The sequence below is a fragment of the Balaenoptera acutorostrata genome, chromosome 15, assembly GCF_949987535.1.
Source record: "Balaenoptera acutorostrata chromosome 15, mBalAcu1.1, whole genome shotgun sequence".
NCBI lineage: Eukaryota > Metazoa > Chordata > Mammalia > Artiodactyla > Balaenopteridae > Balaenoptera > Balaenoptera acutorostrata.
The window spans coordinates 37,835,810-37,850,051 of NC_080078.1; the positions used below are offsets into that span (position 1 = coordinate 37,835,810).

Here is a 14,242-nt window from a genome sequence, read left to right on the forward strand (position 1 = left end):
ACATGGTATCTTAATCTCCATTTTATAGATCAGAAAACTAAGGCCAAAAAAGGATGAACTAACTTGGTAGAAAGGATGAAAAGGGAGTAAACTACCAGAGTGGAACTCAAACACAGGCCTTCTGACTCCAAGTCTCAGAGATTTTTTCTGCTTCATTCCTTCTTCGTTCTCACAAGGCCCTCTGCCTGGGGCCTCGGGTCTTTACCCACAGGTAGCAGAACAGGATGTCTAGAGAAGGCCTCTCCCTGCCTGATCTCAGTGGCCCTTCAGGAACGTTACCAGTGGATACTTTCTCTAGCACACTGGACCAGCAACGCTGACCCCACACAGAATGGAGTTTCGGCTGCCTTCCCCGCTGCCGGCCCGGGGCCACTCACCGTATTTCTGCTTCAGGAACAGAGATGACCCGCAGCACTGCAGCTCCCTCTTGGCCATGATGGCAATGTGGTCCCCCAGCAGGTCAGCTTCATCCATGAAGTGGGTGGTCAGCAGGATGATGCGGTCACTTTTGTGCTGCTGAGGAAGGTCCCAGATGGCCCTCCTGGATATGGCGTCAACGCCTGAGGTTGGCTCGTCCAGCATCAGCACCTGAAGGGCAGAGGAATGGCCTTGTGATGACGGCAGAGTCACGTCCCAGGCCCCGGCTGGCTGCGCTGCAGGCCCCATGTGACTGGAGGTCAATGAAGATTCAGCAGTATCACCCACACCAGACTGCCCATCCAGGGCGTCCAGAGCTGAGGTGCCTGGGCCATGGCTGAAGGGCCTGCAGCCAGCCCAGGCCAAGTGGGAACTAGAAAGTGATACTTCTGGGCCCTGCTGACCCAACGTGTTTTTCTACTGCATGTGGGGGCCCTGACCTGTGTCTTTCAGGAAGCCAGGCCCTGCCACCCCCTACCTTGGAGCCTGCGATGAGGGCGATGCCGATGAGGGCGATGCCGATGAGGGCGATGCCAATGGAGAGCTTGCGCCTCATTCCCCCTGTCAGGAACCTGCTCCGGGAGTCCCGTTTGTCCTGCAGACTGAGGATGTGCAGCACGCATTTGATTTCTTCAGGGCACTTCTGGCACAACAAGCCTTTCAGCTAAAATAGCAGAGGACAGAGATCTGGCAGGGGCTTCTGACGGGAGGCTGGCGTGTCCAACAAGCATTTTGCTTGTACAGTAGTCCCCCCTTATCTGAGGTTTCGCTTTCCACAGTTTTAGTTACCCACTACCCACAGTCAACTGTGGTTTGAAAATATTAAATGAAAAATTACAGAAATAGGGGACTTTCCTGGTGGCGCAGTGGTTAAGACTCCGCCTGCCAATGCAGGGGACACGGGTTTGAGCCCTGGTCCGGGAAGATCCCACATGCCGCGGAGCAACTGAGCCCATGTGCCACAACTACTGAGCCTGCGCTCTAGAGCTCTCGAGCCACAACTACTGAGCCTGCATGCCACAACTACTGAAGCCCGAGCATGTAGAGCCTGTGCTCTGCAACAAGAGAAGCCACCGCAATGAGAAGCCTGTGCACCGCAACAAAGAGTAGCCCCCGTGCACCGCAACAAAGAGTAGCCCCCGCTCACCGCAACTAGAGAAAGCCCGCGCACAGCAATGAAGACCCAATGCAGCCAAAAATTACATAAATAAATAAATAAATTTTTAAAAATTACAGAAATAAACAACTCATAGTTTTAAATTGTGCACCGTTCTGAGTATCTTGAACTCTGAAATCCTGTGCCATCCAGCTCTGTCCTGCTCGGGATCCCCAACCATCGACATCGTCTGCCCTTGACATCCAACCATCGACGTTGTCATGACTAGATGATCCAGGATCACTTGGAGCAGATGATTCTCCTTCTGATGTATTGTCAGTAGGTCAATAGTCTAATGCTGTGTCACAATGCTTATATCACTCACCTGACTTCATCTCATCACATGGGCATTTTATCATCTCAAATCACAAGAAGGGTAAGTACAGTACAATAAGATATTCTTAGAGAGAGAAAGCAAGACCACATTCACATAACTTTAATTACAGTATATTGCTATAATTGTTCTATTTTATTATTAGTTATTGTTTTGGTTTTTTTTAAATTTTTTTATTTTTTAACATCTTTATTGGAGTATAATTGCTTTACAATGGTGTGTTAGTTTCTGCTTTATAACAAAGTGAATCCATTATACATATACATATATCCCCATATCTCTTCCCTCTTGCGTCTCCCTCCTTCCCACCCTCCCTATCCCACCCCTCTAGGTGGTCACAAAGCACTGAGCTGATCTCCCTGTGCTATGTGGCTGCTTCCCACTAGCTATTGGTTTAATGTCTTACTGTGTCTAATTTACAAATTAAACTTTGTCATAGGTATGTATGTATAGGAAAAAACATAGTATATATAGGCTTTGGTACTATCTGAGGTTTCAGGCATCCACTGTTGGTCTTGGAACAAATCCCCCGCAAATAAGCAGGGACTATTGTATATACATAAACTGTACATAAGAAAGATACACAATAAACTTACTACCTTCAGGGAAAGGGATAAACAAAAGGCTTTTGCATCTTTTTTTTTTTTCTTTTTCCCACATCATGAGGCTTGCAAGCTCTTAGTTGTGGCATGCAGGATCTAATTCCCTGACCAGGGATCGAACCCGTGTCCCCTGCATTGGCAGGCGGATTCTGCACCACTGCGCCACCAGGGAAGTCCCCTGGTCAATTGATTTTTGACAAAGGTACCAAGACCATTCAATGGGGAAAGAACAGTCTTTTCAACAAATGGTGCTGGACAACTGGATATCCACATGCAAAAGAATGAATTTGACACGTACCTCACACCATATAAAAATTAGCTCAAAATGAATCAAAGACCTAAATGTAAGAACTAACGTATGGGGCTTCCCTGGTGGCGCAGTGGTTAAGAATCCGCCTGCCAATGCAGGGGGCACGGGTTCGAGCCCTGGTTCGGGAAGATCCCACACGCTGCAGAGCAACTGAGCCCATGCGGCACAACTACTAAGCCTACGCTCTAGAGCCCGAGAGCCACAACTACTGGGCCCGCGTGCCACAACTACTGAAGCCTGTGAGCCTAGAGCCCATGCTCCCCAAAAAGAGAAGCCACCGCAATGAGAAGCCCGTGCACCGCAACGAAGAGTAGCCCCCACTCACCACAACTAGAGAAAGCCCACGCGCAGCAACGAAGACCCAAAGCAACCAAAAATAAATAAATAAATAAATAAATTTAAAAAATAAAAAGCATTGCATAGGATTTACACCTATGTTTCGTTCTAAGAGTTTCAAACGTTAGTTCTTTTTTTAATAAATTTATTTATTTTATTTTACTATTTATTTTTGGCTGCGTTGGGTCTTCGTTGCTGCGTGCGGGCTTTCTCTAGTTGTGGCGAGCGGGGGCTACTCTTCGTTGTGGTGCGTGGGCTTCTCATTGCAGTGGCTTCTCTTGTTGCAGAGCACGGGCTCTAGGCATGAGGGCTTCAGTAGTTGCGGCATGTGGGCTCTGTAGTTGTGGCTCCCGGGCTCTAGAGCACAGGCTCAGTAGTTGTGGCACATGGGGTCAGTTGCTCTGCAGCATGTGAGATCCTCCCAGACCAGGGCTCGAACCTGTGTCCCTGCATTGGCAGGCAGATTCTCAACCACTATGCCACCAGGGAAGTCCCACAACACTTTTTAAAATATGACATCAAAAGCATAAGCAACTAAAGAAAAAATAGATAAGTTGAATTTCATCAAAATTTAAAACTTTTGTGCATCAGAGAACATTATCAACAAGGGGAAAAGATAATGCCCAGAATGGGAGAAAGTTTTTGCAAATCATGTATTTGATAAGGGTCTACCATCTAGAATACATTAAAAAAATTCTCACAACTAAACTACAAAAAGATAAGCAACCCAATTGAAAAATGAGCAAAGGACTTGAATAGACATTTCTCCAAAGAAATAAACAAATGGCCCATAAGCAAATATGCTTAATATCATTAGTCATTAGGGAAATGCAAATCAAAACCACAATGTGATACCAATTCACAGCTACTAGAATGGAAGTACCTCAGAAAGTTTAAAAAAAAGTTAAACACAGAGTTAGATCTTATGACCCATGAATTTCACTACTAGGTATACATCCCTAAGAACTGAAAGGTGTTTAAACAAAAACTTGAAGACTAATATTCATAGCACTATTCACATAGCCAAAAGGTACAAATAACCCAGATGTCCATCAACTGATGAACGGATAAACAAGATATCACATACAATTCCATACAATGGAATACTATTCAGCCATTAAAAGGAGTGAAGTTTTGATACTTGCTGCAACATGGATAAATCTTGAAAACATTATGTTAAGTGAAAGAAACTGGACACAGAAGGTCACATTTTGTATGACTCCATTCATATGAACTACTCAGAAGAGTCAAATCCATAGTGACAGAAAGCAGATTAGTGGTTTCCAGCAGCTGGGGTGAAGGAAGAAGAGGGAGTGACTGCTAGTGGATCCAGGTTTCTTTTTGGGGTGATGAAAATGTTCCACAATTAGATAGTGGTGATGGTTGCACAACATTGTGAATATAATTTTTAAAACTACTGAATTTTGTATTGTAAAATGAGCAAAATGGTGAATTTTATGTTATGTGAATTTCATCTAAAAAGAAGTAAAGAATTAAATTAAAACAACACTTTCTAGAAATCCTTTAACTAAAAAATCTTAAATGTCACACCCTTTCCTCTTCCTGAATGTTTAGGGAATAGTGTCCATAAGAGGTTTCAAGTCCCTCTGAGGTTGAGTCAGAGAGCTGCAGAATATCTTACCATCCTCAAGAAAGGATACAGAGGAAACCAAGTCTTTCACCCACTGACTCACCTGAACATAGAAATAAAGATGTTCTGCTACAGTCAAGTTATCAAACAAGATATCATGCTGGGGGCACCAGCCCATGCTCTTCCGGACTTGAAGCATGTCTTGAGAAATTTCATATCCATTGATATATGCCTGTCCACTTGAAGGGGAAATAAGACCTAGAAGCAAGTGGAAGACATAATATCCTAAAATCATTGTCATTCAGAGCCACAACAGTACAAAGGCTTAATGATGTCCTCTGCTTTGTTTGCTTGTTCTCACACATACTACCCTATTCTTCGTGTCATAGTCAGTAACATCCAAGGAGTATATGTTCTACAACAGTGTATGAGGACATCTGGGGGTAGTAGAGATGGGAGATGTCCTTCCTGCTTTTGATGAGTTCCAATCTGGTTAACTGTATAAAACACACATAGGTGTTCGTAAAGCAAATTACATGGCTATAAGCATTAAGTAATAATATGGAGGACTTCCCTGATGGTGCAGTGGTTAAGAATCCGCCTGCCAATGCAGGGGATTGGTCCGGGAAGATCCCACATGTCACGGAGCAAATAAGCCTGTGTGCCACAACTACTGAGCCTGCACTCTAGAGCCCAAGAACCGCAACTACTGAAGCCCGCATGCCTAGATCCCATGGTCCACAACAAGAGAACCCACAATGAGAAGCCCGTGCACTGCAATGAAGAGTAGCCCCCACTGGATGCAACTAGAGAAAGTCTGTGTGCAGCAACGAAGACCCAATGCAACCAAAAATTAAAAAAAAAATTTTTTTAATTAAAAAAAATGATATGGACACATATCTTGGTAAAGTTGCAAGATACAAAATTAGTACACAAAAATCTGTTGCATTTCTATACACTAACAATGAAATATCAGAAAAGGAAATGAAGGAAACAATCCCATTTACCAGCGCATAAAAAAGAACACAATACCTAAGAATAAAGCTACCTAAGGAGATAAAAGACCTGTACTCGGAAAACTGTAAGACGCTGATGAAAGAAATTGAAGATGACACAAAGAGATGTAAAGAGATATACAGTGTTCTTGGATTGGAAGAATTATTATTGTTAAAATGACCATACTACCCAAGGCTATCTATAGATTCAGTGCAACCCCTATCAAATTACCAATGGCATTTTTTCACAAAACTGGAACAAAAAATTTTTAAATTTGTATGGAAACACAAAAGACCCTGAATAACCAAAATGATCTTGATAAAGAAGAACAGAGCAGGAGGAATCATGCTCCCTGGCTTCAGACTATACTATAAAACTACAGTAATGAAAACAGTATGGTACTGGCACAAAAACAGACACAGAGCAATGGAACAGGATAGAAAGCCCAGAAATAAACCCATGCACTTATGGTCAATTAATCTATGATAAAAGAGGCAAGAATATACAATGGAGAAAAGACTGTCTCTTCAGGAAGCGATGCTGGGGAAACTGGACATCTACATGTAAATGAAGGAAATTAGAACATTTTCTCACAGCATATATATACAAAAAAAACCTCAAAATAGATTAAAGATCTAAATGTAAGACCGGATATTGTAAAACTCCTAGAAGAAAACATAGAACACTCTTTGACATAAATTGTAGCAATATTTTTTTTGGATCTGTCTCCTAAGGCAAGGGAAACAAAAACAAAATAAACATATGGGACCTAATTAAACTTAAAAGCTTTTGCACAGCAAAAGAAACCATAAACAAAATGAAAAAACCTATGGAATGGGAGAAAATATTGCAAAGATGCTACTAACAAGGGATTAATTTCCAAAATATACAACTTATACAGCTTAATATAAAAAATAACCTCAATCAAAAACTGGGCAGAAAATCTAAATAGACACTTCTACCAAGAAGACATACAGATGGCCAACAGACATATGAAAAAATGCTCAATATCGCTAATTATTAGAAAAATGCAAAGCAAAACTACAGTGAGGTATCACCTTACACAAGTCAGAATGGTCAGCATCAAAAAGTCTACAAATAATAAATGCTGGAGAGGGTGTGGAGAAAAAGGAACCCTCCTGCGTTGTTGGTGGGAATGTAAATTGGTGCGGCCACTATGGATAACAGTATGGAGGTTCCTCAAAAAACTAAAAATAGAGTTACCATATGATCCAGCAATCCCACTCCTGGGCATATATCCAGAGAAAACTCTAATTCCAAAAGCTCCATGCACCCTAATGTTCATTGCAGCACTATTTACAATAGCCAAGACATGGAAGCAACATAAGTGTCCATCAATAGAAGAATGGATAAAGAAGGTGTGGTGTGTCTGTGTGTATATATATATATATATATGTATATATATATATATATATATATACACATATATATATATACACACACACACATACATACAATGCAATATTACTCAGCCATAAAAAAGAATGAAATAATGCCATTTGCAGCAACATGGATGGACCTAGAGATTATCATATTAAGTGAAGTAAGACTGAGAAAGACAAATATATGATATCACTTATATGTGGAATCTAAAAAAAATGATACAAATAAACTTATTTACAGAACAGAAATAGACTCACAGACATAGAAAACAAACTTGTGGTTACCAAACGGGAAATGGGGGGGGGGGGAATTAGCAGTTTGGGATTAACATACACACATTACTATAAACAACCATAGATAGATAAACTATATCTATTTTACTATAAACAGTGAAACAATAAAGACCTAATGTATAGCACAGGGAACTACATTCAATATCTTGTAATGACCTATAATGGAAAAGAATCTGAAAAAGAATATATATGTGTGTGTGTGTATATATATATGTACCTATATATACATATATATATATACACATATCTGAATCACTTTGCTGTACACCTGAAACTAACACAACATTGTAAATCAACTATACTTCAATTTAAAAAAGTAATAATATGGATGCATAAGTAAATATGGTCAAGGAGAAAAGTATTTCTGGCACCTAAAAGTTTCAAATTGGGATCCTTGAAGGCATGATCCATGACTGACTCATCTCTGATTCCTTCCCAATAAATTCCAAATAAATCCCACTGAATGAATGCACTCACTGCCAAATGTATGTCAGTGTAAAACTTTGCAGGCTGCTCATCTGTATACTATCTTTGTCTTTATTCACATTTTCTTATTTTAAGGATATTTTTCATATTGAAAAAGGACAATAAATTTCTATTGCAACAAAGTTGGAGAAGAAAGTATAAGAAAACAAAGGTTATACAAATCCCATCATAAAAAGACAACTGCTAACATTGTGCTATGTAACTTTATGTATTTTGTATGCATATACTGACTCACACATTAATATTTTACTAAAAATGGGAAAATATAAATTCTGGTTTTTTAACTGGCTTTTTCATACAACAATGTATTGAGGCCATTTGTCTACATCAACAGAATCTATACAATTTTTAAAGGCAAAAAAAGATTTCATTGTTATGAATATATCCTATTTATTTATTCAACCCATACTGGTAGATATTTAGGTTATTTGCAATTCTTCACAAGTATAAACATGTGATATAACTTTGTTTGTTTGTTTTTTTTAATAATTTTGACAAATCTTGATGTTTTCAACATTAAGATTTTTTTTTAATTATTTATTTATTTATTTATTTATTTATTTTTGGCTGTGTTGGGTCTTCGTTTCTGTGCGAGGGCTTTCTCTAGTTGTGGCAAGTGGGGGCCACTCTTCATTGCAGTGCGCGGGCCTCTCACTGTCGTGGCCTCTTTTGTTGCAGAGCACAGGCTCCAGACACGCAGGCTCAGTAGTTGTGGCTCACAGGCCTATTTGCTCCGCGGCATGTGGGATCTTCCCAGACCAGGACTTGAACCCGTGTCCTCTGCATTAGCAGGCAGATTCTCAACCACTGCGCCACCAGGGAAGCCCATGTGATATAACTTTGCCTGATTCCCCAATTGTTTTCTTAGTCTAAGTCAATACAGGTAGATCTAGTAGGTCAAAAGGGGGACAAGACTTTAAAGGTTTTTGATACTTACTGCCAAATTACCCACTGATTGGGGTTTTCAGATCTTCCATTTTGGTTGTGGATAATAAAGCACCATGAGTGTTTGGGGGAAAAGGGAAAAAAAGTGATACTACTCTACAGTGAATTTAAAAGTCTTTTTTTGGGCTTCCCTGGTGGCGCAGTGGTTGAGAGTCTGCCTGCCAATGCAGGGGACACGGGTTCGAGCCCTGGTCTGGGAAGATCCCACAGGCCGCAGAGCAGCCTGGGCCCATGAGCCACAGTTACTGAGCCTGCGCGTCTGGAGCCTGTGGTCCGTAACAAGTGAGGCCGCAGTGGTGAGAGGCCCGCGCCCCGATGAAGTGTGGCCCCCGCTCGCCGCAACTAGAGAAAGCCTTCGCACAGAAACGAAGACCCAACACAGCCATAAATAAATAAATAAAATAATAATAATAATCTTTGCTAATTGTTTAAAAAAAAAACTATTCTGAAACAGATAATTTTAGAATAATTCACCAGGTATCATTCTAAAAGTGCCCCTGGCAATCAAAAGTAAGTGGATGAAATATTTGGTTGAGAGATTAGTGGTGCCTCACTGTACCAGAAAGTTCTACCTGGAAGGAAACATGCTAAGCAGTGTTCACAGCTTCCTGATAGTGTTTGAAACTAAGTTCCTCAGATTGACCAAAAGAGTCAAAGATTCCCTTTTCCTGCTACAGGGTAATGTGAACAACCAGGCACCTCTACATAGATAGTAAAAAAACAAACAACAAACAAAGGTGCCAGTGAAATCTGATGAGAGGAGATGGAGCCAAAACATCTAGATCTGGATCAACAATTTCTTCAGCGCTTCCTCGGGAGGGCTGACCCCACACACATACCTGTGAGCATGCCGCAGGTGGTGGTTTTGCCTGCTCCCTTGTGCCCCAGGAGAACAGTGATCTGCCCTTGGTACAGGTTCATGGTCAGATCTTTGACTGCCATGTGTTCATCCCTTCCCTTGTAGAACACCTGTTGAAAAGCCAACTCTGACTGACAGTGTAATATGCACACGCATGTGGCATTTCTGAAGAACCTATGACAGGCTGAGCACCCACACCAATTTCCTCCGAAAGTTCATCAGTGGGACTCCAAGTGGAAATCCATAAGGGAGCTCCTTCTTTCAGAGTTTAGCTGCCTGGAGCTACTGAGGACCATGATGGGGAGCAACACCAGGGGGTTTCCCTGGCCTCTGGAGCCTGGTGGTAGAGCAGCTGAACCACAGAGGCCAGAGCGCAAGGACGAAGGGCTCCGAGCTTGAACGAGACCTCCCTGCTTCTCGAGCCACACCTTGCTCTGCACTGCCTGGCTAATCCCCTGAGAAAGGGCACCCTGCCTCTTTTGTGGGTGGTGTTGATCTAGGGAGAGAACACCAGACAGACCGTCCTGTTTTCTAAATCAAATGTCTCCAGTATTTTAAATACCATTTATTTTTTTCTTATTATACAAGTAATTCATATATGAGTATAAGGAAGAAAATAAAATCACCCATAATGCCACTTGCAGAGATACATCACATTTCAGTCTAGGCCTTAGACAATTTCTGTCCACGCCTTAGACAATTTCTGTCCTGTCTAATTGCATCTGGACTGGACTTGGGGTCTGGAGTACAGACATTATAGTTGGGTGAAACTTAGACATCACTTCTTCCCACCATTTATCTAACTGTGTTTGGGAGCAGGGTGCTGCGGAAAGGAATTTGGCACACTTCTCCTGCCCCCACATCCATCTGGTATGATTATTTTGAATCAAGTGTGACGGTCCTCTTCCCTAACTTCTCAGTCTCCCTTTTGCAGTTGAGGTGGACATGTGGCAGAATTCTGGGCAATAAGAATCAGGGGTGATCTACCGAAGGGCAGAAAAGGAAGGAAGGAAGGGAGGGAGGAAGGGAGGAAGGGAGGGAGGAAGGGAGGAAGGAAGGAAGGGAGGAAGGAAGGAAGGAAGGAAGGAAGGAAGGAAGGAAGGAAAGAAGGAAGAAGTCCTCCTAAAAGAAAGCCCCTCGCTCTTATCTTTCCCTATAGATGAGCGACAGCAGCCATCTTGCAACCGGGAAATGACAAGCACGAAGATGAGAGCTATGTGCTTCCACTGGCCCAGGGAAAATAAATGAAAGCAAGTGAGCAGAAAGAGCAGGGGTCTGGGACGGCTTTGCTGAGCAGCTGAAATCATGCCAGAACCATGTGCCTGCAGACTGCTTGTTATGTGAAAAGAGGAAATGAAATCCCTGCTTATTGAAGCTACAATAAATTGGGTGAAGACTGGAGCATTCCAAGCTGCTACCACAGTATGTAAAGGAGCTGGGATGATCCCCCATGCTGTGGAGCCCCTGGGCCAGTATGTGATCCACTTGATCCCATAGACCAAGGAAGGCGACACAAAGTATTGAGCTAGCACCTTGACTGTGACCTTGTATCAGTCGTACAGAGGACACTGCTTCTCCTTAGGCTCATCGTATTTGAAGAATGGAAGATTCCAAACAAAAAAATAATGCTCTGGAGGACACACCAGGGTATAGAGCTTATAGCCAATTATCCTGTCAGGGGAGTCCTTAGTCAATGCAGGACTCAGCAGACACTGGTGAAAGAACAAACACTTCTGCATCTGGAAGCCAGCAGTGAAATCTGGTTTACTATTTGATTTGGTTATGTAAAAACACTGGTGGATCAAAGTCAGCCATCAAATGACTGAGTTCCAGGGTGTCCCCAACAAGAGGTGTTTGGCATTTGCGAGACTGTTTCAAGAAAGATCATCTAGACCCTCCATGCAGTCATTTAACTTTATGACAGAAAACAGGACATTTTACATTATACTCCTAATTTTGAGGATAACATTACAGAAGGGAATTAAAAATCTATCACAAAATGTACCTTGTAACCACTGTCAGAATAAAACAGAAGCCTCTATGCACTATTTCTCAAGTCCTTGGAAGAAGATTTGTGAGCTGATACCTTGTATAGAGGTTGGATTTCAATTCCTTTTATCAAATCAGTAGGCTCTTCCTGAATGAACTTGCTTTACAGAGCTTTCTGAGGATCCCCCAACTCCAGCACTGAATTCGTAAGGGATATAGGTTCTCCACGCCAGTAGGAGGGCTAGAGAGGAAGTCAACTTGCATTAATACATTTAGGTGAATTGGCTCTCTTCTTCTGGAAGATAAATATTTTGGTAAATTAAATTCTCACACTTCCCTCCCCCCACCCCCACCCCAGCCTCACCCATCGGAGTTTCCTGGTATCGAACACTTAATGGTGCCTGAAGAAGTCAAGAATTTGCTCACAGCCTTACTACTAATAAACTGCATTTCAACCTACAACCCGTGGTCCGGAGGATGGAGCTACAAATGATGCCTCGTATCCACACTCCTGGTGTACTGGGGAAGCTGTCGTGTTGGCAGTCAGCACCCCTGTGGGCTGAGGCCTGGAGAAATACTGGCGTTAACAATCTACCCATTTCTCCACAGACCAAGAAGGGCAAGCATGGCAGCCTTTGCCGAGGCCTGAAGTGAGTACCTGTGCAATTCAGATGGGATCAGACTGAATCTGCAAGAGGACTGAATCAGGCATGATGGGTTCAACTTTGTAGGAAAAATTTACTCACCATAGGAGAGAAAAGATTTGGAGAGCTTCATGGGCTTGTCAACGAAAGCTGTGCCCCGTGCCCGTGCCCCCAGGTCACAGAGGTGTCTCAAAGAGCTTCAGGGCCTTGTCACCAGCCCAAAGAGGAAAGAGGCCGAGGAGTCCTGAGGGCTCTACCTTGTTGGGGTGCCATTCTGTGAGAGAATGCAGGGCCTGCCACTCAAGTGGGCACATGTGAGACAGTCACAGGCACTCTTAAGGGGACTCTGCACAGGGTATCAGCAGTGCGGCAAGAGTCAGAGAGACAGACTTGTTAATTATGCTCCCTTGGCAACCACAAGTTGATAGGTTTGGGGTGAATCCAGGTTAGAGAACTGCACTTAGATTTCCAGGAGTTTGAGGCTGCAACCAACACCACAAAGAGGGATAGGAATATTGATGATGAGCTATAAAAATTCTAATGTCAATCTATAAAACAGCAGCATCAGTACTCACCATGAGAAAGAAGTATCAAGGTTTGGGTGTACCATACACCCCTGGGAAGACGGACTCCACATACCAGGCCACCAAGCCATATAAGAGAGAGTCCAGCAGTAGCATCAGCAGCACCTGAGTGAAGTTAAACTCTCCTCCTATACTGCCCATGTTCCTCCATTGGATGCCTGTGCCTATTCCAAAGGAAGGAAAACAGTCACCACATCGAAGACAGAGAAAAGTTACCAGAACTTTCCAATCAAACAGTTGGAGAACAAGCCAATGAGAAGACTGGACTATTCATGTCTGGGGTATTAAGGGACAAAAGTTAGGCACAGGAAAAGAAAAACTAGTTGTTGGTTTCTCAAAGAAGGTAAAACTTTTTTGTTTTTGTTTTTGTTTGTTTTTTGGTTTTTTTGACCATGCCACACAGCTTGTGGGATCTTAGTTCCCCAACCAGGGATTGAACTTGGGCCCAGCCGTGAAAGCGCTGAGTCCTAACCACTGGGCTGACAGGGAATTCCTAATAAAACATTCTTATTATCGGCAAAATGATTCTTTGGCACCAAGAAGTAGAAATTTGGTCATCTGAGACACATCTTCACACTCTTGCACATGCTGTCAGGAAAGCCCTTCCTACTCCTCCCCACCTTTTTTCTTGGTTAATTCTTACTTGGTAGGTCAGCACAGGTATCTCCTTCCCCAGCAAGCATGTATACTCACTCTCTTGGGTTATATGTCTAACCCACGTGCATCTGGGGCACCCTGCGCTAACTGTGAGCATTGAAGGTCTCACTCCGCACTGTGAATCTGCTCACTTATTGCCAACCCCAGCTTGGGGCCAGGGACTGTCAGGTTATCTCAGTATGTCCAACATCTGACCCAGGGCCTCATATGCAGCAGCTGCTCAATACATACATATGCCATGAAGAAAGGAGTGCTGAGGATGGGCTTGGGACCAATTCCTGGGTGCGTATAAAGATAAGTATCCTTTGTGATGCCAAGTGTCTAATCTGAATACAAGCTGACTAAGCTTCTCATGTAAAGCATCCAAGATACCCTGCATCTGCTGCCACATGGCAGGATTGAGGAGGTGGTAACTAGCAACACCAGAGGAGACGTTCAAATACTGGTGAGCAGACAGATGGGCTAGAACGGTGCTCCTCAAACTTTCCTGTACTCACTAATCACCTGGGGATTTTGTTCTGATTAAGTGTGTCTGGATGGGCCTGGGAGTCTGCATTCCTAACAAGCTCTCTGAGGGTTCTGATGCTGCTGGTGCACAGGCCATGCTGTGAGGGGCGAGGGGCCAGGAAACCTCTGAGG

The 14,242-nt window shown here is 42.9% G+C and overlaps 1 protein-coding gene across 1 annotated transcript in view; it reads right to left on the reverse strand.

Moving 5' to 3' along the window:
* LOC103006395 (ATP-binding cassette sub-family A member 17-like) overlaps positions 1-14,242 on the reverse strand; it is a 107,703-nt gene that overhangs the window by 48,601 nt on the left and 44,860 nt on the right. Inside the window, 6 exon segments of the mRNA XM_057529696.1 lie at positions 378-588; positions 896-1,081; positions 4,850-5,004; positions 9,710-9,839; positions 11,816-11,940; positions 12,934-13,110. Of these exon segments, the coding sequence (XP_057385679.1) occupies positions 378-588; positions 896-1,081; positions 4,850-5,004; positions 9,710-9,839; positions 11,816-11,940; positions 12,934-13,110 (984 nt within the window).